The following is a 26,198-nucleotide window of genomic DNA, read 5'->3' as shown; positions in this document are numbered from 1 at the left end:
GAAGAAAGGTACAGAATTGGAATTATCTGATTATGAGGACCATGATGATACATTTGCACAGCCAGAGCCCAACGCAGCAGGAGTGCCACCAGCAACAGACGTCAGACAGAGACAGGCAGAGATCACATGCAACTATTTTAAGTAAGTAAGGAGACACAGTCAGTTGTTGAATGTAATTACGTAGTTTAATTTGTGGGCACTACGCCACAACACAAACCTTCAATTTGTGACATCCATAGTAGCAAGCAATGAGTTACTTCACCCAATTCTGTCCTACAAAGTGTGGGCTGCATCAACGTCTGCGGCACGCACAACAGTGCTGGATGGCATTGACTGACTTTCCTCACTGGCTGTGGAACCAGTGGCGGCCCCATGCCGTCTGCTGCTCCTCCGGGTGTTGGATACAGGGGTGGTAATGCTGCTCCGACTTGTTGTGTCTTCGCTGTCTGCAACCTAGACAGCGACAGTTGTGGCAGAGTGACACGTAAGCAGCATTTCAAGAGCAGTGGTCACCTTTACCAGTTGCCAGGCGGTTCACTGTCCTCTTATGGTGCCCATTTTCTTCCTCTCCTCATCTGTTTGCTGCACAGCAGCATCACAGACAAGGACATGTCCTGTATGCCCGCAGCCATCTCCTTCATGCCCTCAGCCATTGAGTTAATGCCCTTGTCAATGTTGGTCATGTTGTTATTGAGGGGTCTCATTTGTCTATGCACTGACTGAATAGCCTTTCCTTGTAGGCGCTGCGCCTTTACCATTGTGGCCTCCAGCCCTCCGAAGACACCATGGCTCTCATCCTGTGGAGATGGACTGCTCACACAAGCCCTGTGTCGGCATCTGGCACCTGTGTGTGCTCCGTCAGTCGTGGCTACCAAACCAGCATTGCTGACATCCAGTGGCACAGTAGAAGTCCCCCCCCCCCCTATCGAGTCTTCAGAGGAGGACTCAGAATCTAGCAGACTGGCAACAACACGCATCCTAGGTCTCAAAACTGCAGGTGGTGTTGATGTTGGTAAGGCTGGTGGTGAGGCTGGCTGTAGTGGTGAGGCTGGCTGTGGTGGTGAGGCTGACTGTGGTGGCGAGGCTGGCTGTGGTGGTGAGGCTGGCTGTGGTGGTGAGGCTGGATGTGGTGGCGAGGCTGGCTGTGGTGGGGAGGCTGGATGTGGTGGTGAAGCTGGCTGTGGTGGTGTTGTGTGCCCTGCACTTGTACTGGCCTTCTCTGTTGTTGCCTTTCGGGGTGCCCTCTCTCCCTTGTCCTGCACAGTCCTAGTCTCACCTGTGGACAGAAACTGTACATTAGCTCAGTGTACCTGCAGCCCTGCATTGCAACTATTAAAATACATTTCTGCTACACTATCTCATTGTCCTCTGCCTGCTTATCGCTGATGTGTGTCGCATGCTTTGTTGTTCAGTGCGATTTCTGCCATGATAGGGGTTTCACTGACTACATCTCTCATAATGCATTGCTGGTCTGAACTAAAACCTGTACTGGAGTGTGTTGGACTTGGCCCTTCTGGCAGGTTCACCCCGGAACTTTTTGCTTTTTAATTGTGACATTGTATTAGTGATTCCTGGTTTCTGCGCACTTTCACTGTGTCCCAGTGGAGAGTGCATGCACACTTTGAGTGTGAGTGGAGAGATGGGCCTGCCCTCCCATAGGAATGCATGGGGAAGGTATGTGTCCATGTTAGTTCCTGATGCGTGGGGAGTGCAGGCTCGAGTTTGGTACGTGTGAACTTGTGAGATTGAATGCTGCGCGATGATGTATGCAGCGTGTATGTGTCTAGTGTGGAAGTGCCACTACTAGACATGGATGTATGTGTGCAGTGAGCGTGCAGGCGCCTGATTGGCTGGAGCTGGCTGGTGAGCCTGGCTCCAGGAGTCTGTGTGGGTCTGCCCCGGTGGTGAATGGAGAGATTAACCTGCTGATGTGAGGGAGGGGCTGGACTTGGGTCCTGAATAGGGCCAGGTTTTTCCCACACAATGCTGGCTCCACCCCTGTGGTGCGTCTGATGACCCTAGCCTGCCTGGTGAATGGAAAGGGTGGCTGGGGAAAACAAAGTACTCCAAAACCAGCCACAACTGGTTTCTCCCCCACCCTGCACCTTTAGATAAAGGAATTTCATGTATAAAAGGAGGCTGTGGCCTCTTCTAAAATGTTCAGGTTCTTGTTTGCCAACTTGAAACTACCAGGGGCGTGCTGCTGCTTGGGCCTGGGGGAAGGCTTGCCTCCCTGGGCCCTGCCCAGCCCCTGGACGCCTGGCATATTTTCCTTTGTTGGGAGCTGTCTGCTCCATCTATTTGAGATCCAGTTTTGACCACGACAAACCTCTGCCTGACTAGAAGGACCAAGAGAAGCTGAAGGACGGAAACCAGTCTGTATCCTGTTAGACTGGCCTGCAGTGGTGCCTTGCTGAGATCGGAGAGGAAAGGACCAGAGAGGACTTTGTAGACTTGTGCCTGAAAGGATCTCCAAGGGCTTTATCGAGAGCTTGCCCCCTGAACGGAACCCCAGGACCATTGGGTTCTATCTGCTTGTGCCCGTCTGCTGATGGGCCTCAGTTCTTATTCCCTCGCCAGAGTTGTGACTCGGGTGCCTTCGCCCCTCCCAGGTCGTGACAGCTCGGTGCCTGGTCGCCCCGCCGTAGAGAGCCCCGCTCATCCCTGAGTCGCTCTCCGCTTCAGTGCCTGGCCGCCCGCTCTCCTGTCACCTCGCCGCTAACGGAGCGCGTTGTGTGCCTCTCATCTTCTCCAGCCGTAATCTGCAAGGAGAGCATTCCATAGCCTCGGGCGGTCCGTACGTCGTAACGTACCCGACTGTCTCGCTTTGCGCTCCTGCATACCAAGGCTCGTGCCGCACCTCAAGAAAGGCCTACCCGTACAGTGGTACCGGAAGCCTGGTGCTGCACCTGTCTGCCTGAGAACGCGACGCCCCTCACAGATCCATGAGTATGACCCGGCATGCTAAGAAGTAGCGCGTCCCGCAGGCCTAAACGGCGCCTCGCCCGTGAGCTGCATCGCTCCTGGATCGCCACAACCCTCCACAGTCTAGCTCCCCCGCCTGGCTCCTCAAGGGGGACTGAGCCGGAGAGATCCTCTGGAGAACCGTCGGCCTCATCCAGGGTCTGCCCTCACCAGTAGTCGCGCCTGAAACGCCTCGGACTTCACCCACCAAGGTACACTTGAACTCCGTCCTGAGTTCATATCGGATCTAGGGTCCGCAACGTTCTTATTTCCCTGTCATCGTACCTTGCTGAACAACGAACATTTAAAGACTAAGCTTGCCTATTGTAATCTGGTGACCTCAACTCACTAAACATTATTTGGTCTTGTGATAATCCTGCTTGAATCTATCTTTTATATAAAGTATAAGTATTTTTGATACAATCATACGACTGGTGTCCATTTGTGGTGGGTCAGTGGGTTTACTGTGTGTGATCATGAATGCTTAACTTACTATCGCCCTGAGGATTAGCCTTGTCTGCTCGCGCCACACTACCTAGAGGGTGAGCAGGGGTTCTTCTAAGGAGTAGTTCCCTTGCCCTGACGTGGAGCTGAGGGTCCTTGCTTGTCACAAGTGCATACCTGTGCCAACCAGAGACCTTTGGTTCAAACAGAGAGGGATTCACATAGCTCAATTGGGGATTTGGGATAGGGGAAGGGGGGTGCACAATGCTGTGCATGCTTCTTACCTTGTTTGGAAGCAGCTCTGGCGGAGCTGTCTACATTACCAGTTTCACAGACGCTCTCTGGCTCTATCGTAGACTCCACAAGCCTCTCGAGTTCAGTCAGGGCAGGTTCCTTCCACCTCCTGTCTGGTTGGTTTGTTTTTTGTGGTCTGCCATCTTCCTCTTGGTGATGATCCTGATATCATACCACCGCTTCTTCAGCACATCAATGTCCTGGGGAGTCACTCCAATGGCATTCAGCTGGGACTGGATTCCAAGCCAGATTTAGCATTTTTCAGATTCTGCTACTTGCAGGGACTGCTTTCCAAAAAGCTTTGTGTGCTACTTCACTACCTCCACCACAAGGACCTGCAGTTCCTTCTGACTGAATTTGAGTTTCCTCTTCCTTTCCCCTCCTTCTGTGTCCTGGCTTGCAATTGTGCAAGATTTTCAGAGTAAGTTCAGGCAGTGGCTCTGTTGCTCTCCACTGCACTCCCAGCCTCTCCAGAAGGTTCTGATTGTGTGCACCTGCCTGGGTGTGGCCACTTCCTGGTTGTGGTTCAACCGGATTGGCTGATTACTTAATTGCTGTGTATTTGAATTTCCGAATCGGTATTTATCGATTTGGTATTTACTGATTCGGTAATATTTTCTGATCCAATATTTACCGATTTGGAAAAACCGATTAGTATTGTGGATTCGGTAAATATTTACTGATTATTACAGATTCGGTAATATTTACGGAATTATTACATACATCGGAAATATCGATTTCTAAATACCGATTCGGTAAAATTCGGTAATTAGGAATCAGTATTTCCAAATTACCTACATATGGCCCTAAGTAATTGAAAAATGATCAGTCAACCTTTGGAAAGGGGTTTTCACTAACCAGGAACACTTATCAGCACCTTTTGATCCGTTTGAGCTGAAAACTAACTTTTCATTAAAATCTGGAGATTATGCAGCAGATGATGGAATATGTGGAAAATGTGGCAAACCCATAGGTATGCAGAAAGGTTCACAGCACCAGAATTGCATACTTTCAATAGTTTTGGTTATACCTAATGACACTTGTAATAAGGTGAACAGGATATCTGTAACACTGTGACCGAGTGACCCATCTGTCAAACTCTAAATGAGGCCCTCAACATTTTATCTTATTGACATGGGAATATTGTTTATGGTGTGTCACCTTGCTGTATGATTTGATCTCTTTCTCTTCCTCTAATCTAAATCCTATTTAAAGACTGTAGCAAGGATACCTGTTCTGTCTCAAGGGTAGTCACTGAAAGGCCATTTCTGTCTGCCCAAATTGTTTCACTTACACTTCGTGTATCTGGTACATGTGAGGTGATAAGAGTGCAATAGAGCATGCAAGAGGACCCATTCGCTGTGCTACTAATACTATAGTGGCACATTGTGTAAAGAAGGGGGGAAGGAAGCACATACCATTGGTTGCGATTATTTTTAGAGGAGTGCAACATTTGTGTAATTTGCTTTCATGTAATTATGGGAAATTATGGCAAAATTACAAAAAACTTAAGGGGCTTTTAACGACCGGCTGATTATGACTCAACAGGTTGGAATTGAAACCAGCCGTTCATTCTGTTTGACTACGGATGGACTCAAGGAGCCCATAAACCAGTCGGAGGACGGCTCGTAATCCCATAGTGTGGTCTTTTCCCCATGGGATTGCGATGCACGGTTTCCGTGAGGGTTTCCATGTCTGCCTGTACGATATGGAAGCCATGTCGGAAAGTGTATTTGGGGCCCCCCAGCAGCGTCCCTTGTGTCCACAGCCTCAGGTTCGGGGCCGAGGAGTCACCTATGGGGCCCCCTTGTTAATCCCTGAACACTGTGGCAGGCACCTTGAGGTGCCTGCCATGGAGTTCAGGGATTAACACCACCTCCCATTTCCGTATGGGAGCACGTACTACGGCCAGTTTATGGCCGTAACACATGCTCCCATAGGGAAATATTAGAACAATGTTCAACCACATCGAAATCAGGCGGTAAGGACCCTCGACCGGAGATAGGTCAGTCCCGTTACGAGACAGTGTCGGGCGGAAGCAATTCCATTTAACATTGTAATTGGCTCCAAAGTGTAATTATACTGGATATAAATCAAGAAATGCATCTGAATGTCAATTTCTGGAATGCAGATTAATTTAATCAAGAGCATCCTGAACAACAGCTGCCCATTTTCTTTTGTTCCTGCGTGTTCACAGTGCATCTTAGCACCAAATTCCCTCTTATTGTACCATTTTGACCACAAACATTGGCAAATTATGCAAACTGGCAAAATGGCAAAGCTTCAAATGTTTGCATAATAAGCATAATGTGAAATTCTTGAAATTATATGAATTATGCCACCATTGTTGAAATTTTGCTCAGGCCTAATTATTTCTCACAATCCACCCATCACTTGATTTATCTAAAAGATCACAAGCAGCACGGTTCAAGCAGGTCTGTTTCGTAAAGAGTGTTGCATAGGCAGAGAGAGATGCAGCTTATACTTTTAGATTCTGGTAGTTGGCCAGCACACTAATGATAATCAGTGACTATGCCATAAAAATCTGGCCAATTAGCAGAAGCAGAATTTCCTTCCTCACTGTTGTTCCTTGCCCTCTTCCTAGAGTGCAATGTTGTCGGGTCCCAGCCTATAAACGGGAATTTCTTTTTTTTTTAACTAAAATTTGTTGTAGCCTAGTTCCCTTCAAAGTATCTTTTTATATTGATTTAGTTCATTCTAGTTGCCTAGATTGCTACATTTCAATTGTTTACCTTTCCCTGGTCTAGGAACCTTATTTCTATGAACTCAGGGGGTCCTTGTTAAATATATGCTAACCCAGCCTATACTCTGTCAGGGCGCGTAATCCTCCGGGAGCCTTGTCTGGTGGGAAAACTTGTAGATTACCCCCATTCGACTGTGGTTGGTGTAGACAGCACCCACCATCTCCTTTACATTTTAAAAGTGTTAGCAATCAGTAAAGGATAACCGCAATGACATATGCTCTGCTATTGCACTTCTATATATATCGGACACTTTCTCCTGAACACTCATGTTCTAGTGCTTGTGGTTATTATTGCAAAATGAATGCACATAACATTCGAAAATATTTCTGATCACAATTAACCATAAAGGGGCAGATTTACAAGCCTCTTGCAACACTTTTGAGGCTCGGTTGCATCACTTTTTGTGACACAGTGGCAGAATTAACATTGTGCTCCTTTGCAGCCCATTTACAACATGACCCATCTAGAGAGAAAGGTCACATTGTAAAGCCCTGCGCCACATTATACCTGTGTCGCGTATAATACATGCTGGGTAGGTGCTCCCACGGGGGAAAGACTCGTAGAAGTGACACTGTGAAATCTACAAGATTTCACTGCACAACTTCTAAGACGCCATTGCGTCGAAATCTTACGCCTGCTTGGAGCAGGCGTAAGGAGTGATGCAGTGTATTAGGAATAGGCCTACCCATGCATTGCTGGAGTTGCGTTGTGTTTGTGACACAACTTCAGCAATGCATGACTTTTGCACCGACAGATGTGTCAAAATTTCGGACGCATCTGTCAATACTTGCGCCATTGTGTGGCGTATTGTAAATACAATGCATCTATGGTGGCACAAGAGTTTCACATTTAGACACAGTGAAACTGATGCTTCTATACAGATGTGTCCGTTTCTTGTAAATAAGCCCCAACATCTATAAATCCCAAACCTACAAAGGTTGTTTGTGAAAATACCAATAACAAAAAGATCAGATGGCATAACTATTGTGACCTAAATATTGCCTGCAACCCTTTTACTTAGTTGAGTGTAGATATTGAATTACTAATTCCAATATGGTAATATTTGTTGATCTGACCTGATCTTTTTGCCAGATGATGTCGAGGGCACACTATTCTGGCACTATACCCCTGTAAATGCAGCCATCATCCAGTGCCTGTGAAGTAGTGATCACAAAGGGCCGATCTCTCTTTATTAAATGGTAGTGAAGCCAAAGGATGGACTCCTATCTTGCAGCAAATCAAAGGGTGTTCCTGAGAAGCACAAAAATCTGCAGTTTGAGTGGCCCTTCAGGCTTAGGGCCTCAGCCGGTACGGTTGCAAATACGGTCTAAAAACTACTGCTAGATTTGTGATGTTACATGTATTTTTGCTATCATTAAAATGCATCCAGTTCTATCCCTGCTTCATGTGACAGATTTACTTCATTTGTCATTTACTGCGAGCTACTAGTTGAATTGCCACATTCCTCAAATCAGATTATTTGCAGAAATTGATTTTGTAGAATTGCTTCAAAGCTCTTCCTTGGAACAACATTTATTTGCTATATTTATGGATCTTCATGGGATCCAACTGGAACACAAACCTAGCCTGGCACCAAGATAAAGGCGGCCCCAATGAGCAAATCAGATTGTTAAAAAGTGGCCATAATTTGCAAATCGGGGCCTTTTTGGACTTTTAAAGAGACTCTGTATGGGTGTTTTGTAAGGTAAGAGAGACATCATGCATTTGAGCTTGCTGCAGGCAAAGGTTGTGGTAATATTAGAGACCTCACCAGTAAAATCTAACCCACCAGAGCATAAAAAAGGCCAAACAACTGGAGACCAGGACACCCACTGACCTGTCAGACCAGCCCTTCAGTTACTGCTAGACTGCCCTGTAGGCCAGTCAGACCCTGATCCTAAAGGCCTTTCCTGATGCAGAAATAAAGTCAGCTATGTTAACATCCACCAAATGCAGTCATATATTTTCCACCAATGCATTTTTGTGGTGAAACTATTACATGAAAACTTGACTCTTACCTGCCATGGCTGGTGGTCTGTGATGCCGGCACACGATCGGTGATAAAAGGGCCCTCCTCCAGACCTGCACAATCCCAGGTCAACTAAAGATAATGCAGTGGCATACACTGCAGTGTAAATATTGTATGGGAGTCCAAAACTGGTGACACCAGTAAGTTTAGGAGGTTCTGACTCCTTTGATGCACCGTTCAGCGTGGAGCAGACTTCCTGCATGTTCTTTTGAATTTCCTGATCCATCCTCTGACCATCAAAGACTTCTTCCAAGAACTTTTGAAAATGTTCATGGTCAGAAGAATTGGAGATGCAGAAGCTGGTCAGATACTCCTTGAAGCCTGGCATCTCTCTATTGTAGATATCGAAACCGATAGCGCCAATGAGAACTTCTGAGTATTTTTCATCAGAAAGTGTAGGGGATGTTGACCAACCCTCAGTGGCAAGACACAGCTTCCCAGTCACATTCTGCCTCACCATCTCATCCAGCACCAAAAAAGCCCTATTGGAGAAGATTACAATAACATTGGCTGTTGATTTTTTAATCACCTGAACAATGTGAAATGCATTCGAGTTAACCACACTGGTTATTGTTTCTGAAAAGGCAACGCAAGCCCCAGCTTTAACAATCTCCTGCTGTAGTAGACGTATTCCAAGTTGTCCATAGTCATCATCGTCAGCAAGCAGACCCACCCAGGTCCATCCAAAATGCATCAGCAGCTGTGCCAAGCCACGTGACTGGAAGTCGTCACTTGGGATGGTGCGGAAAAAGGAAGGGAACTGCTTCCGGTTGCTCAGGAGTGCACTTGATGCAGAGTAACTGATCTTTAAATAAAATACAAAAAATAACAATTACAAAAAAAAGCTTACCAATGAAAAATGTGAACTGTTATACTCGACCAATTTATTGGAGAAAGTATAACTAGTAATCTCTGAGTACATCTGCAATATAATACTGATCAAAGTAAAACATAACGAAACAAATGTTGCTGGTGTGAACCTGGGCTTCTATGGGAATTCACAAGGGCATATTATCAAGCCCATTATCGCCACTTTAGCGGCAGTTTCCTCCCGATAAAAGCGGCGATAATATATCGCCCTTGGGACCCTCCGGGTAAGTAGTGCGCTATATAAATGCCTATACATACATACATACATACATACATACACACATACATACATACATACATACATACATACTTTCTTGATAATATGGCCCAAAATCCCCCCAGAAATTGCCTATGTGAAACTGTCAAAGTATAGGTAGACAAACTAGAGTAAAATGCAATGCTCCACTAATAAAACAAAATGCTGCATAATACTTTTCAAAAGTATTCACTTACACCAAACACAAATGTATAATGTATTTGAAAATATTTTTCTTTATACATAAACCATATATATAAATATAAACAGTTACATGGCAACAAACAACATTGAAGAATTAAAAAAATCCTCTCGGCCAATTATGTAACTCCACAGGTGAGACTCTGAACTTCATCTTAAACTTGTATAGTACAGTGCCGATTGAGGGCCATCAAATAAATCATTGGGGTGTTTCAGAGGTACACATTGAGCACTTCGCCTTCTTTAAGATATATGATATATACAATATTTCAGAAGTTTTTATAATTTACCTTGTAATAGCAGCATTCATTTAATTTAGAAACTCTAAAGACAGAAAAGACAGAGACGTTTGTATCCTTATTGTAAAAATACACAAATTATATCTTTTTTCCAAACCAGTCATTTTTTATTTTTTTTTAACTTTATTTTTATTGCAGAGTTAGACAAAATACATCCAACTGTTCTGGGTATCCCGCCGGTAAAATAGATCAATGCTTCGTCTTCAGTATAACTCTTGCATAGCACAGCCATTTAGCCCACATCCCGGAAGTCAGGCGGTGACAGCAAATCAATGTCATAATTGGTGATTCCGGCGGGGGACCGTAATCTCTGTTATACGGATCATCCTGTATCTGCTTTCCTGTAATTCCGTGTCTTCTGGCCCTTTCAGTTACCCAGACTTATGACCTAGGTGGTGTGTACTGTAGGTTCTGTAAATGTAATGCCCAGGCTTAGTGTCAAACCCCTATTACTCCACAGTAAACCTCAGTATAGGGCCCATACCCTTTGGCCGCTCCTCGGAGGGAGTTACCAGTCTGGTTACACCATTCCAAGAACCATCTACATAATTCTAATAGGTCCATCCTCCCCGTACTAACAGTAGATACCTTCCATAACCCGATTAAAACCACCCCCCCTAAACTGCAGCTGGTGTGGGCCTACGTTCAGATTCTTAGCACCTAAAAGGAGGAAACCTGTAGGATCGAAAACAACCTTCCGTATCTTACATGGAACAACACACACAACTCTCACACTCTATTCTTCTGCCAGTGAAAGGCTATCACTTAGCGCACTCACTAGTTCTGCCCATGCACGCGCTGCCTCTAGGCACCTCTCATTAGCTTTATGGGCTGCCTGGCGTAGTCTGATCGTGCTCTCACTATTGGCCCATTTATGGAGTTCGTTCGCCCGCCGCCTACTAGAGGGACCCTCCTTCGATTTCCAATGCCAGGTTATTTCTCTCTGGGCCAAAATAAGGCCCAAGTCAATGAATTTACTAGTGATTTTGATTGTCCTAGTATGAGGAAACCAAAGCAACAAACAAGTCGCCATGTCATATTCCACTTCATTAAGAAGCGTCTCTACCTCGGACCAATAGGGCCCCAATTTCGGACAGTCCCACATCATGTGGTCTAGCTCCACATCAGGCGTTAGGCACCTAGGACATGCTGCGTCCTGCACGTGGAAATATTTCCGGATCTTCCCCGGAGTTAGGTAGGCTCTGTGTAGTATAAAAAAGTGTACCTGCTGAAACCGTGCATTCCTGCACCCTTTCCATGTCCTCGTCAAGATACGCCCCGAAGCCGTGTCCGGAATGGGGCTCCCTATACTTGCCTCCCATTTCTGTTTGAGAATCATCAGGGGTTCCAGACCTTCGCAGAGCATTCAGGAGTGTAGGCAGGTGACCGCCTTAAACATACCCGCTGCCATTACCACATATTGGCATGCCATTGTGGTTTGTGGTTCTACCTGCCCTGTTTACCAGTGTTTCCGCATAGCTGTGGTAACAGCCATGTGTAAAAGGAAACCTCCATCAGGAATGCTAAATTGGTCTTGCAGCGCCCGAAAGGGTAACAACTCGCCATCAGCATATAAGTCGCCCACCATTTGTAACCCCAGCTCCTCCCATTCCAGTAGTTGGGACCAGTCCTCTCCGTGTGGCAATGCTGTCAACATGTCTAGAGGGATTTCGGGCGCATATGGGTGTGCTACTCTCGCCCTCTTTTGGCTTTTATTCCAACACAACCTCAGGGTCTTCTCCTCCAAAGTTAGATTCCGGACCACCAGGTGCTGTTGCATAACAATATAGGAGAGAACATGCCTCTGTATCCCAGATCCACAAGCTTGTTCCGGACCCCTAAATTCCCGAGCTACATTCTCTGTAAGGACCTGCAGTTGCGCCGCTAGGTAATAAAGTTCGAAGTTAGGAACTGCCAGACCCCCCTCCGTTTTCGGTCTCAACAGCATATCCAGTGCCACCCGTCTCCTTCCCGTCCCCCACAAAAAATCAATGGTGAGTGTCCGTAGTTCTCGAAAATACAGAGGTGGCACCCAGAGCGGGAGTGTACGGAAAAAATAGAGTAGGCGTGGCAAAGCCATCATCTTGAGCAGTGCAACTCTCCCCAGTTTTCCAAACCAGTCACGATCTTAATTTTACATAACAACACCAAGAACATAAAAGCTGCAAACTAAACAACCCACATTCTTTCTTGAAATGTAGAATATTTACACAAGCTAAAGCAATGTTAATCGTAATCCACTCTGGGGTACATTCAGAAGAGCGTGTGATAATTACCGCAAGAGTAGCGTAACGCAACTTTCAACATCACAGCCCATCATGGAAAAATAACCCTGTGTCAACGTGGAATTCACAACAAGGCGGTAGCATGCGATAGAGACCAGATAATGCAGCAAATATCCACGTGAAAACCAACGCCATGCCGCAAAAATGCGGTACGCGAATACAAAAAATCTGTGATGAGGCCAACCGCGGGACAAAAAGTAGCGAAAAACAGCCACAGGCCTGCTAGTCCCACGTGTCTGTCGGGGCAATGCACCATAGAAACCACAGAAAAAATACACCAGAAACAAGCCAAAATACGTAGCAACATGGAGGCACCCTGACCCAGCGCAGAGGCCTACTCCAACCCCACAACCCCCATAAACTACCAGCAATGAATGATGGGGTTGGGGAAGGCCAAGGAGAAAAGAGAGTGGAAGACGGGGTGCAGACAGCAGGGAAACAAGACCATCGTCACGGAGGTGACAGAACACTACCAGCAACTGACCCTCAAACAGAGGAACCCAGCACCGCCCAAACAGTCACAATGTACACCGCCATACAGTCTGCATGCAAACTAGCACAATGCGCCAACATATATGCCAACACAAAGGCAACACGCACCTCCCCTACACATCGCAGAGGGGCACACAACATCTGCAGCAGAGCACATAATACAACGCATCAGTAATGCCGGAGAGGACCACCACACTGTCAACACTGATGCCCTACAACAGCCCATGGATATCCCACGCACCCCCCACCAGGACCCATACAGCCAAGATACCCCGAGGAAAACACTGAGCCTGCAACAGACCACACAGCAGGAAGCACCCGCAGGCACAGATGGCTCAGGACACTTCACCCACCCACTCATGGCACCCCAATGGCATGTGTAAGCATGCCAAAAGGAGGTGACCCAACAGGTGTGGGAGGGGACCGAACCCATGAAATGTGAACCAGAACACATACGTAGGGGTCTATTACCCTACAGTGCCCACCCACACCCCACAAAGGAGACCCACGCAGCCATAGAGACACATGCAGATTCACATGCACAGCACAGAACCACGCCTAGGGGTGGGCAATTAGCAGTCACACACTCATGTTGACTGTGCGTATGACGGCCCTGGCCACTTTCCTCACAAATGGAGTGAGTGACGACAAAGCTACATGTCCAAGCCCCAACCCACCGCCTCTGGTGACATGTCTGCATCCATGGTACACCGCACAATGTAAAGTCATAGGGCCCAGGGACCACATGCATACTACAAGACCGATAGGGACACAAGCAGTGATCATGTTGAACTGGCTACAGGCACCTGCGCCCGGCCTCATTATTGGCAGGGCCATACGTACAGTGACGCCTATTCTGGATGTGTGTTGGGTGAGTGTAAGACATTACGCATGTAATGTCTGGTGTTGGCAACCACTTGGACATTGGACACTAGTGCAACGCAAACACAAAACACATGCAATACAGAGTCAAGTGATGAGCAACATGGGGTGATCCGGATAAAGTCCAGAGGAAAGCCAACATGCAAACAGAAGTGTTTGTGAGTCGCAGTGCACTGAGCTGTGGACATTAGAGATGAGCGCACTCATGTGCATAAAAAATCTCGGATTGTGTTCCTACAATATATTCCCGATGCAGATGCAGTGAGGTGTGTCAGACCTGCATCATCTTCACCATCAACGTCTCAGGTCCCCCACACTATTTGAGGTGACATATCTGCATAACCACTCTACAACACAAAACACAATCAGCTACGGACAATGACCTGCGGTGCACTGAGTCACTGGCACCTGGAGTGCTGAGGAGGCTAACAGGCCAATGATGGCAGCCACAACAGGCCTGAGCAACCACAAAGTCTGTCAGGATCACCGCTTCAACTCTGGCAGATGGCGTTTGAAGGTTGTCCTTGCAGTGGTGGTGTGTGCCTCCTGTGGTGATGTGCCATCCGAGCTGGTCTGGACTCGCTTTGGTGTGTGAACCCTGGTGGGATGCATTTAGGCCCGGAGGCTGCGTACAGCCCAAGGCCACAGAGTCATGTCGTTGATGAGCCCAAGGCCCACGCCTCGGGGGCCAGCCTATGTCTCCGGAGAAGGGGTACCAGACTTGACCAGCACAGAGTTAGTGGCCCCAGATGCACTTTGGCCGGCACAGGCACCCAGCCACAGGACGGTGACTTGCGGTGCAGTCAGATGGGCCATGCGACCTGAGAGCGTAACCATCATTGTCCGAGGTATATCTTTCATGGGACAGTGTAAGGTGTCCTCCTGGGCAAAATGCCGAAGGGTTTAATTTTATCAGTAAGCAGCAAATGGAGGAGTGGTATGTGACAGCCTGTTGCCACCACTATTTCCCCATCAGCTGCATGGGGATGAACACTGCCCCCTAGTCCATAGGCGAACAGCACATGCCATTCACCGAGTGTGGGCGGCTTAGGTTGGTGGCCCCACCGGACTGCGTAGTTCAGGGTCAGTGGCACCTCTGTGACTGTGACCCGGCTTTCGTCCGGACTGAGCCGCATCTTCCTTTTACTCCTCTACGTGTGTCCACTGGTGTGAACTCAGCCATTCGTGATTCATGACTAGGTTCTAGATGTGAGACCTACTGGTCCACAGGGTTGCCCTTGTCCCTCATCCACTGTACACCGGATGGCGTTGGACAGGGTTTGCGGCAGCACAGGTCGTCGGATAGCATTGGACAGGGTTTGTGGCAGCACAGCTTGCCGGATGGCGTTGTACAGAGTTTGTGGTAGCACAGCTCGCCGGACGGTGTTGGACAGGGTTTGTGGCAGGATGTGTCGCAAGAAGCGCATATGGCACTATGCTTCACTGATCGAAGGGAGTCTCAAGCTTGGAGCTTACACTGTCAAGTGGTGGGCCGTCCGTGACAAACACCAGTGTCGGATGCTGATTTGTGTGGCCTGGCTGCATAGAGTTGGGCCTGACTGGTTTGTGGTCCAGCGGGCTGGGGTATGACAGGCACACAGGATCTCATGCAACTCAGCTAAGGCGAACGGTGTTGGACTCATGGCGGGGTGGGAGGCGCCGCCCTGGGAGAGACGTTGGGCTTTGCAGAAGAAGACAACACCCAGGGCTACGTGCTTTTTATTCACACCCCTATGCTGGCCTGATGTACGCCGGCCCATCCCACTCTGATCATGCTTACAGTTGGGGCTTAGGAGGCAACATTTCCGCAAGGACGCGCACTGGCTGGGGTGACATGGTTGCGTCCACTGTCCACTACACTACATTTAACAGAGGTGTATGTCGCCGTGGATATGGGTGTGTTCTGCGTACTGCAGTTTGTTTAGTACTTTCTCTGCCACTCTTTTCATTGTGTACTTTCCCAATCATGATGCATCCTTTACACCACTGGCTCATGTTCACGGCTTGCCCAGGCTACTATTGTAAGTTGTTCTGTTGTATCTGGTGGGTGGGCATGTTGTTGTGCATGTTGGTTGTGATTTTGTGACGTGTGCATTGCCAGAGTTGTGGATTGCATGGTTGTGGAGTTGAGGTGAGTTGGGTGTTAATTGGGAAGTTGCCAAGGGGCTGTGCATTTCCCTTTGTGCCATCTTGGGACTGCTGGTTGCTGTTGGACTGTCGTGGGGTGATGGGATCATCCACACTGGCTGTGTATTTGTAGGCAACAATGGTGAAGGTCCTGCGGTGTTCGGATGTTGCCTGCACATTGATGTGTGAAGTGTGCTTCCTGTTGCAGTGATTGTGTGCTGTGTCACCAGGACGCACAGGTGGGACATGTGCTCAGTGGATTGCCCCCTACACGTGCGTGCATCCGGCGTATGGTCCTTGCTTGATCTCCAGCAGTTCCTGAGCATTGTGTTGGCCATTCAGGGACTGGGGTGCCTGGATGATTGTGATGTCCAGGACAGTCATGGGTGTCTTGGATGTGGCTGGCTGTGTGACTCCGCTGACTCTAGCGGGTGTTGTTTGGGGTGTGCCAGGGGCCAACAGGTGGCGCACAGCCAGCAGCTTGTTGTGGGATATTGTTTGTACGCTGTGTTGGTGCCATAGGCCTGTTAGGTAATGATGGCCAGGATGGTTGTCCCTTCAGGCTGTAGTGGACAGTGACATTGTCAGATGTTGTGCCTGTGAGGTAGGTGCGTTTCCTGGGGGGCCGCTGTAATTGTCTGCGCTGCCTCTGTGGTGGTCCAGGGGGGTGTGCCGGGTGGGTGTTGTGGCCCTCTTGGGTGTCTGCATGTTCAGTTGCTCCATGGCATCTGTTGCCCTTCCGATGATGCCGTGGGCAGGGCTCCCTATTCTGGTGCAGGCTGTGGTCCGACTTTACACCAGGTCAGAGCAGGTTTTGTGTTCTTATTGCCGATCTGTCTGGTCGTTAGTGAATATTGAGGCTTGTGTTGTCGCTGCTGTTGTCACTGGAACGGCTACTCTGCTTCTTATTAGCGATAGTTGCGGGGTACCTCTGTGGCAATGTTTTTTGCGGCTGCTATTGCGGGAAAGGTGGTGCTGTGGGCTGTTAGCACCTGCTTGTGAATGGTGGGGTCCATTTATCACGACTTTGGCTGCGGGAAAGTGCAGTTAATTCCACGTTAGCTCCTTGTGAGTATGCCCCAATATGTGTAAGAAACAATTTATATTCTTTCAAACTTCCAAAACAAGGGCACTAATTTAACCAAATAAACTGTATTCTTGTCACAGAGTATTCCAGATAAAATATGATGTTTAAGGTTTAAAAGGATTCAGATGCTCCGTCCATCACCACGCCCTTTTGTACCGCTTTTGGCCGCCATAAGTGTGGCAGGGTATGCTCAGACGTGAGTCTCTTACTCACTTTGCCACTGGATTCAAGCAAGCCGGGCTGAAGACGGCTGGAATGCCAGCAACCGGGCCTCGGAAGCTTGTTTCCAGTCCAGGGAAGACATGGCTTGGCAGTTCGGGCTGGAATGTTCCCATGAGGCACAGGGTCAGACTGATTTGCCTATAGCCATGTCTGAACTGGGGTGGCAGAGTGGGCTAAAGAACAGTGATGGATTAAACCCAGATCTTTTGACTGGGTGGGACTGTTTGATTGATTCAGTTTCTCCGTCCATCACCACCACCTTTTGTACCACTTTTGGCCACCATAAGTGTGGCAGGGTATGCTCAGACATGAGTCCCTTGCTCACTTTGCCACTGGATTCAAGCAAGCCGGGCTGAAGATGGCTGGAATGCCAGAAACCGGTCCTCGGAAGCTTGTTTCCGGTCCAGGGAAGACATGGCTTGGCAGTTCGGGCTGGACTGTTCCCATGAGGCACAGGGTCAGACTGATTTGCATATAGCCATGTCTGAACTGGGGTGGCAGAGTGGGCTAAAGAACGGTGATGGATTAAACCCAGATCTTTTGACTGGGTGTGAGTGTTTGATTGATTCAGATGCTCCGTCCATCACCACCCCCTTTTGTACCGTTTAAGGTTTAAGGCACTCACAATGAGGCAAAACCCAAAAGAATTTCATACTTTACGCTAGATGTTGTTCCAAAGTCTCTAGGGGTATCCGTTATAGGATTCACTTATCCTGACCCACTGAGGAAGTTATTAGAAATATTCTATGTACAAGAAGGATGTTGTTCCCTCTTTGCTTTGTGTATTGTTTTAACAGCATCTCTACCAGGGAAAATATCTCTTAGTTCCTCTTACCTTTTATTATCATATAGAATTTACATAATTTGGGGAATTTCATAATTTCCTTGTTCCTAAAAATTCCTGAAATTATGCCATTATGCCACTTCATGCAGGTATACACCATTGGCAGTAAAGATTTACCCCATAGTCTCCACTGCTTCCCTGGAGTAAAAGCTCTGAAAATGTTTCTAAATGTTCAGTTTCACAGGTTTTAGTTTCAAAAAGGTGGATTCCAATCCCATACAAAAGTCCAGGACCTTCTTCTGTCGGCCTGGGTGAAGTTTGTGGAGCTTTGCTCTGCAGAACTTGAAGTGCCAAAGAAACTCCACTGCACTCCGCGTAGTTCTACCAGCAGCAGAGTCTCTTAAGTCGTGCTGCTCGCACTGATTTTTAGCACAAGGAGTTTGTCCTGGGTTGTAAAATCAGTGCGATTAGCACTACATGTCGTGTCAGAGGGTGCTGCTGCTTTCTGCACTCGAGTACACATTCAACTCAAGCGACAGCTTCCTCAACACAAAAGGTAAATTTCTCAACATGAGCGGTTGTGACTTGCCGTGACGGCACGCAATGAGAAATCTTGCTAGGAAGTGGTCTAGCACATTATTTTTTCTTGCAATCACTCGACAACTTACCGTTGGCGAGCCACTCGAGAAAAAAATCGGCATCACTTTGGAGAGTTTTTCAGAACTCTGCATGCAGTGCGGAGTTGGCAAGGCTCTGCTAACTCCGCTGGCGAAGTGGAATACTTTGCCTACCCCAGCTCTTCTGTCTTCCACAGGTCCAGATGTGCTTTGAAGAAGGTATCTAGTGGTGCCAGATTTATGCCTGGCACTAACGTGGGGATGAGGTAGACTCCCTGACAAACAGGGAAAAGGTTGCCAGAGGCAACCTTACCTACTGTGACATCATTTTCAAATATTCTGCCCAAATTAATCCCACAGTGCATTGTTCTTCTAGAGTATTGAAGACATCGAATTGATTACTGGTCGGTAATGCATACCTTTGCTGTCCTGCCCCAAGGAAATGTTCTCCCTCTAAGGGATATTGTCTGAGCTTGTGTGGTTGGTAAAAGAAACCCAGAAGTAGAATATTTAACCCCTTAGAGCTGACGGGCCAAGTTCCCGCCCTTTTTAGTATAATTTTAAACACGCTAAACTTTAATATTATGCAATCTCCCCCCAATGACTTGTTAGAGCACACAGCCCAGCCAATGTGCCTGGCCATCTTAAACTCCATCAACAATTTGTTAGTTATACCCTTCTTTGCACTTAAAAAGTGCACCGACTTGTTTCTTAAAGTTGCCCAATGCTCAACTTTGCCCAATGGTAAGGAAGGAATATTAGACGAAACAATTGTATATGCGGTGGCTTCCGGAGAGAGATGCAAGTTCCTCATACCTGACATATTTCCGCAGGACATGTTTTGGTGCCCTTGATTCTTTGGACTCTTACCCCTATTGCTCATGATATGGGATTCACTTCCTAGGGAGACCCACTTGGGACATTCACCAACTACTCTTTCCCTACACATGTACCCTGTTTATGGCGTATTTGCTGTATATGGGTTAGGGAGGCACCTAATCCTGATGGCCCAGACCTAGGCGAGTTGGTAAATCTTTCCAAATTTGGTGGTATATGAAACTGCGGTGCACTAACACTCACACAGTTATCATCAGGTTACTTAGGAAATGGAACCCTACTTATGCTTGGATGTGCATTTTGCAACATTCACATGGAGCATGCAGAGTCGAAGGCACAGTATTTACAGATTTTTCCAAATTGAGTAGACTCCCTTCTATTTGAGTGAGTAAATGCTTTAATGGATTCAAAAGGGATAAAACAGTAGATTCTAACTTTTTCCAAATAGCCTCCTGATCTTGAGCTGGGATTGAATTTATATGCCCAGTATCCTTCACAACGGTATTATTCTCCTGTGTAATTCCTCTCTCCACTATTTTGGATTTGCCCCCCTGGCCTTTTGAGATATTATGACTTTGTTCATTCAGACCATGCCTCTTCCTTCTCCTGGATAGGGGAGCAGGACTACTACCTGCGTTAGATTTAGCTTTCTGTCCTCTGGTGGTCACAGTGGGTCTGTGCAATTTATCAGTAGCCTCTGTGACCTCGGGGCATCAATATCATCCAAATCAATTGCCAAGGATGGCGGAGAGACATTCACAGATAAATTGGGAACCTGGGTACTGTTTGCTACAGGGGTAGTCGTTACAGAGCGAGTATGGAGGATTGTTGGGGCTCCAATGAAAGCCTGCGCACTGTAAGCTGTATTTCATGTATCAAAGCTAACTTTTATACTGCCAAGTTCTTAACCCCTTCCATGCTGATGACGAGCTGGGCTCGTCATGGCGTAGCCTCCTCGCACGCTGATGACGAGCCCAGCTCGTCATGAAATAATGGCAGGAGGGATTTTCCAGCACAGGACAAAAATCTCCCTAGCAGCCATGGTGTTAATCAAATCTATCAGTGTACGTAAAAGTATGATATTTTAGCATATTGGTCTGTATTGTATCATACCTTTTTTACAAAATGTTTATGTTTTCTGTACATGTATTTGTAATATTTGCTTTTATGGTCAATTCTTTTGTACCGAATAAAGCTTCATGAACTGAACTGTATCAAAGCTGACTCACCCCTAATAAGAAAGGCATCTAATGTCCCTGCTACCCCCGTCCATTGAAAGATTTTCATTTACTCATAATATAGGGCCACTCTATACAATACTCAAAATATAACTGACGACTTATACCCTTATACCTAATCGATATTTACACAACTAAATGTCCTCTTGCCCAAAAAATGATAATAATGTGGCCCAGCCGGCATGCAGGCCGTTGGGGCTGCTGAGGGTTGTAGTCTGCAGAACCAGGGAAAAGGCAGCAAAATAACTCCTGACGGCGGTGGTGTGAAAGGGAAAGGCAAGTTCTCGCTGAAACGGGCGTCCCAAGTTTCAAGAGGAGTTGTTGTCCATATCTCTCGCTGCTAGTCAGCTCGCGGGCATATTTTACAATCACTGACAAAAAAACATCTGGACTTACTGTATCATATACAAAGCTATGATTTATCAAAAGGACTACAATCGTCATCTATAAATAAGTCTGAAAATACATATGGGTATAGACATCCGAACCGGCAGACTTCCGGTAAACCTCACAAAGTTCATTAAATATATTTATTGCATGAATCAGGGTCGGGAGTCCCGCTTGTCTGCAGAGTGTACATGCGCTTATTCCTGGTATGCCGAGTTGAGAGAGACACAGGCGTGTGATGCTAGGCGGCCACCAGTTTTGCGTTCAGGCACCCGAGACTCTGGTGAGCTTCACCAAAATCATTAACGGTTTTAATTGCATAAAACAAGGTCGGAGCACCGCTTGACAAGAGATTGTGTGTACGCTTACTCTTTGTGCAAATTAGAGGGGTCCGCGATACGTTGAGAGTGAGCCCGGGGATCACCGGGTTTACCGTGCTGGCGGCCCAGCCTCCATTTTATATCACCAAAAAAGTAAATAAAAAAAGTCACAACACAATTCCAACACTGATTTATGCCAATGGGGAATATTTATATCTTTAAAATGACACCAAAATGACACGACTCCAATGTAGGTAACCTGGAGATAAGAATTATTAAGTTTAAATAAAAAACTGGGCTTTATAGTGCCTAAAAGGGGAAAAGCGTCAATCGCGCCTATCTGATCATGCTGGACCGGTTTCAAATTAAAAGTTTCTGGCCATTCACAATGGAGTGAAGGTCAGATATGACTAGCAGTGGGGCCTGGTTAAGCTTTAACCTTCTAACTAGGTAACTTTTTTCCAGATTTTTCTCTCGAAATCTAGCAATTGAGTCTTGATCTGGCTTTCGGTTCAACGACACCGGCCTGCCCCAGTGCAATGGCTCAGAGAGACCTGAAGATCTTGTGTTTGTCATTGCTGGTGAGGAGCTTCGGAGATTTCAGCAGGTCAAACCTGCACTGTCAGGCTGAGTCGCGGGTAACGATGCCAGATTGATACTCATTGTCAATGCTGGTCTTCTCGTGGAGCTTTTTCTCAAAAGTTGGCAAAAAGTTACTAGTCTTTCAGATCTACTTCTGAAATGTTGATGGAGAATCAGAATGGTTCACAGCATCAGGCAAATGTTCAGAAGCTCTGGTTTTCCTCTTGGGGTCTGGGAGTCAAACTCCCAGAATGCACCTGGTCAATCTAAGTAAAATCCAAGTCAGCTGGTGTTGTCCTTGTTGTGTATGTTATGTATGCAGTTATTTTGTCCAGCACTTTTCTGCCTGTTGTAAATTAGGGAGTCCACTCCTTTATCCTTTGAGACAAATCATTACCACAGTCGACCACAAAAGTGGATAACCCGGAAGAGTTTTTTATGACTTCATTTTTATGAGAGGGGGGGTTATGCACCCATGCCTCAACTGTTTTAGAGGTGGGACCGGGGAATAACCCCATACCATTTAAGCATGTTTCCCCAGATACCTGTTTTAGGGGCAATGGCAACAGTAAATGATCAGAAGACCCTTCCACCCCTACGTTTGAGGGAACATCCACCTCAATTAGGATTACCTAAGCAATAGAGGTGTCTAGATTAATATTCTCTATCTTTGTAATTCTGCCTTGTTCTGTATTTTTTTCATTATTATTTGGTGTCATTGAATCCCCAGTCTGGGCCTTATCCTTACCTCTTTCCCATAAGCTATATAGGTGGCTTTTTCCCTTTAACTGTATAACAGCAACATTCCTATTTCGTAAAGGATTTGACTTAGTTTTAGAACAGGTCTTGCCCACCAATAATAGGCCAGACCTTAACTTTTTTGCCGTCATTTTAAAAGATCAAATTGCTACAAGTGAAGTACGAAATCCAATATCAAATCCGGTATTATAATTCATTGCTGGCACAAAGAAGCAATGTTATTTTATTGTAAAGCCTTGAGTTTTGAGCAGGTGCAGTCAAAGGGTCCAGCAGGGCTTTTTTTCAAGATGTCGTCAGGCAGGGATATGAGGCGCATTGCAGCTCTCCCATAATTATTTCAAATTCTTGGCTGGCAGGTTGTGGGCACCCATAATCAATTAGGTTTCTGTCCCACAATGCACAGCTAAAAAGAAAAACATTAGAAGATCTCTCCTTGTTGTTCAGGTCTGGCTAGCTCAGCTCAACAGCGTGTCTAATTTTTTCGTGTACTCCCCTTCTAGCCTCTCCCCTAATTAAATTAGAGAGGCTCTCATCTGGCTGGGGATCAAGGAAGTGGGGGTGGGCCAGGTACCTGTGCTCTCTGGGTTTCTCCCTTTGAAGACCAGTTCATCTCTACAGGCCCCTTCCTGTTTTGGCACCAGCAGGCAGCATATGTCCTTCCACCAGATAGTTCTATTATATTAACCTAGGGCCTCTTCACATATAATCAGGGAGCAGCTTGACTCAGGCTGTCAAAGGATGTGCATTCAGACGCGGCTGCTGCAGGGCTGTTTTAGGCAATTTGGGAAAAGCTAGTTCTAAAACTACTTTTCTGCAATAGTTATAATAAATGTGATCTAGGCAAACTGTTGGATTTATTGTACCTAATATTTGATACTGATATCTATTTCCAATCAAAATTTAGACTTTATTAAAGGTTAATAAAGCCTCCCAATATTAGCTTATGGCGAAAGCAGCACTACAATCCGTAATTCGACTTTGGCTGTTTTCCCTCAATAGGGCATGTAAACAATCTTTTACAATGTCCCTGCTTCTTTATCCTGCACTTGGGGGACCTAAGGCATGCCTTAGGGGCAATTTATATTGAATAAAAAGGTAGTAGTAGGCTTTGGAAGTACTTTTAATTCCAACATCAAATTTGGGCACAGTTTTCATTTTAGGGCTGGCTTTAAAATGACATCAGTCACCCCAACAGTGCAGATATATGTGCATTAAATCCACACGGGTCTCTAAACTTCCCTGCTCTATTATACACTAGGGTCTTGCAGTAAGGTGTCATAGCCAATTATAAGTATACCAAACACCATATACTTTTTAGGACAGAGCACTGGCCCTGGGCCTGGTTTGCATTACCCAGGGCAGTTTCAGATTTAGAAATCACCACTATCAATAAAAAATAGGGGGTGATCAGGGCAGAAAAGATTTCCTATAATTTTTTGAAGTTAAGTAGAGGTCTGAGGTAGATGATGAATAGAAGGTCTGCGATGATGAACCCTTGCACACTTATGCTTCACTGGCATGCCCATACACAGACCATATTTGCAGCAACATGAATGGAGCCCCCTCCAACCTCCATGTTTGACACATGTTTTCCAAATAGGATACACTATAAACATGTCCTTTCCCACCCAAACGTACTAGGCAAGGTAGCCTTAAACCCAGACAGTGCGTCAGAGCGACCACAGCCTTAAAACTGTACTGTGTAAATGATACATTTTAATAACATGTGATCCATTACAGAATAATAAACAATAATTATTAAATACATACAAACAATGCCATACCACTGTCCCCTGTATTAGTATCTCAATGGCAAGCTCTATAGCTCAGGTGGTGATTGCATTACAGCCATTGATCCACAGTGCACAAATGATGCATCCGCAATATGGTGAGAGGTACTACCTAAACATATTCTGACAGGTTAAATACGGGCAAAATCATAACCATTAACTGTCCCTTGAAATCTAGATTATCTGTATTCAACAAACTCTCAAGATGAAGACAGAATAGGGGTCTGTGCTACAGAAATGCTATAAGTGGAAATTATTCAAACCAGTTATAGATTTTGCTACTGGCATTAAATGTATCACTAGTCCCACAAGTGTTGTTTCTTCTTCAGCAGGTCCTCCCCTACAGCAACCAGGTTACTAAACACTGACCTATCATAGTAAAATACTTCATCTGCTGGTACATTCATTTAAACACAGTCTGACAGATCTCTTTCTACAGTGAAGGGATTGCTACTGTACCTCACCTGGGGGAATCTGTAGAGGCCCAGAATATGTGCCATAAGCATGGAACTTGTAGATATTGCATCACCTATAATAGCTGTCGGTGGGCGACTCCTCCAGCACTCATAATTTGGAACTGGTGCCTTTTGTCCAGAAAGCTGCCAGAGGATCCCTTCGATTGCTTGCTGTACCACTGCGCAGGAGTCATAGATCCAGAAGCCCAGGGTGATGTTAGGTAAGATATCAGGATTCCCATTGATTTCCTCAAAGGCAAACACCATGGCCTGCAACCACAGGAAATTCTCTAACAAAAATCTGCATTGAAACATATATTCCAAAGATCACTTTTGAGGTTTGTGAATAAATGTATTACTATTGGCAAGACATTTGTTTTGAAGGTTTTGGTATTACATATAATATTTAGCAATAGTTACAATTCACTGTCTCTTTTGTGTCTCCATAATCATGATACGCTACTTTATGGCTTGGGGGCCCATTAAAAGTAGTACAACTACAGTGAAACGCCGCATCATTATCTACAACTGGGGTATATATGGTGGTAAGGAGGAATTACAGTAACTAGTTAATATATTGTGCCTTTTGTAATAATCCTTTGGTACCTCTGTCCAATGGTGATTGGTATGGGCCAGTCCAATTTACTACCTCCTTTCACAATCACCACTAGAGATATTCTTGCACAAAATCTTTTAATAGCAAGGTATGAATCAACTGGCTACACGGCTGCCCCTCATCAGAAAGGCAATACTATAAAAATCCAAGGTCAGATACATCCTAGCATTTCCTAGTAATGAGTATTACAGTGCCAACAAGTGTGATATGTGTGGCTTCCTCACAGGGCAATCCCATATCCAAACTGGACTTATGGCATCCAGGGCTGTTGCTTTCTTCTAGGGGCACAGCTTATCTTCAACATTAGTGTGGCTTAGCACCCAAGTACTACAGAAAATATCAAATTACTTGTTACATAATAAATGCCTCTGATATCCTGTCTGAGATTCATCTCTAAAGCTCTAGGACTGTGCCTAAATCACATCCCGAAGGTTGCCCTCTACTCCGTATAAAGCTCTCACGCTGACATCTGCAATCCAATACTTGTGAAAAAATCTGAGATAATGTAGTTACATGGTTACATTCTATTTATGGGTGAAAATTTGAATATTATTAATGTTTTGAGAATGTCGTTCATTTTTGGTTCTAAATCAAAA

At 46.1% G+C, this 26,198-nt stretch overlaps 1 protein-coding gene across 1 annotated transcript in view; it reads right to left on the bottom strand.

The window, feature by feature from the left end:
- The window catches only part of LOC147678546 (extracellular calcium-sensing receptor-like), a 99,342-nt gene that overhangs the window by 54,176 nt on the left and 18,968 nt on the right, over window positions 1-26,198 (bottom strand). The window contains exons 2-3 of the mRNA XM_086946593.1: window positions 24,996-25,287; window positions 8,486-9,301 (exon numbers count right to left, since the gene is read on the bottom strand). Coding sequence (XP_086802719.1) covers window positions 8,486-9,301; window positions 24,996-25,287 — 1,108 coding nt within the window. The remainder of the gene's footprint in view (window positions 1-8,485; window positions 9,302-24,995; window positions 25,288-26,198) is intronic.

This window comes from Lissotriton vulgaris, chromosome 12 (assembly GCF_964263255.1).
Source record: "Lissotriton vulgaris chromosome 12, aLisVul1.2, whole genome shotgun sequence".
Classification (NCBI taxonomy): domain Eukaryota; kingdom Metazoa; phylum Chordata; class Amphibia; order Caudata; family Salamandridae; genus Lissotriton; species Lissotriton vulgaris.
This window is presented reverse-complemented; position numbering and strand designations above follow the sequence as displayed.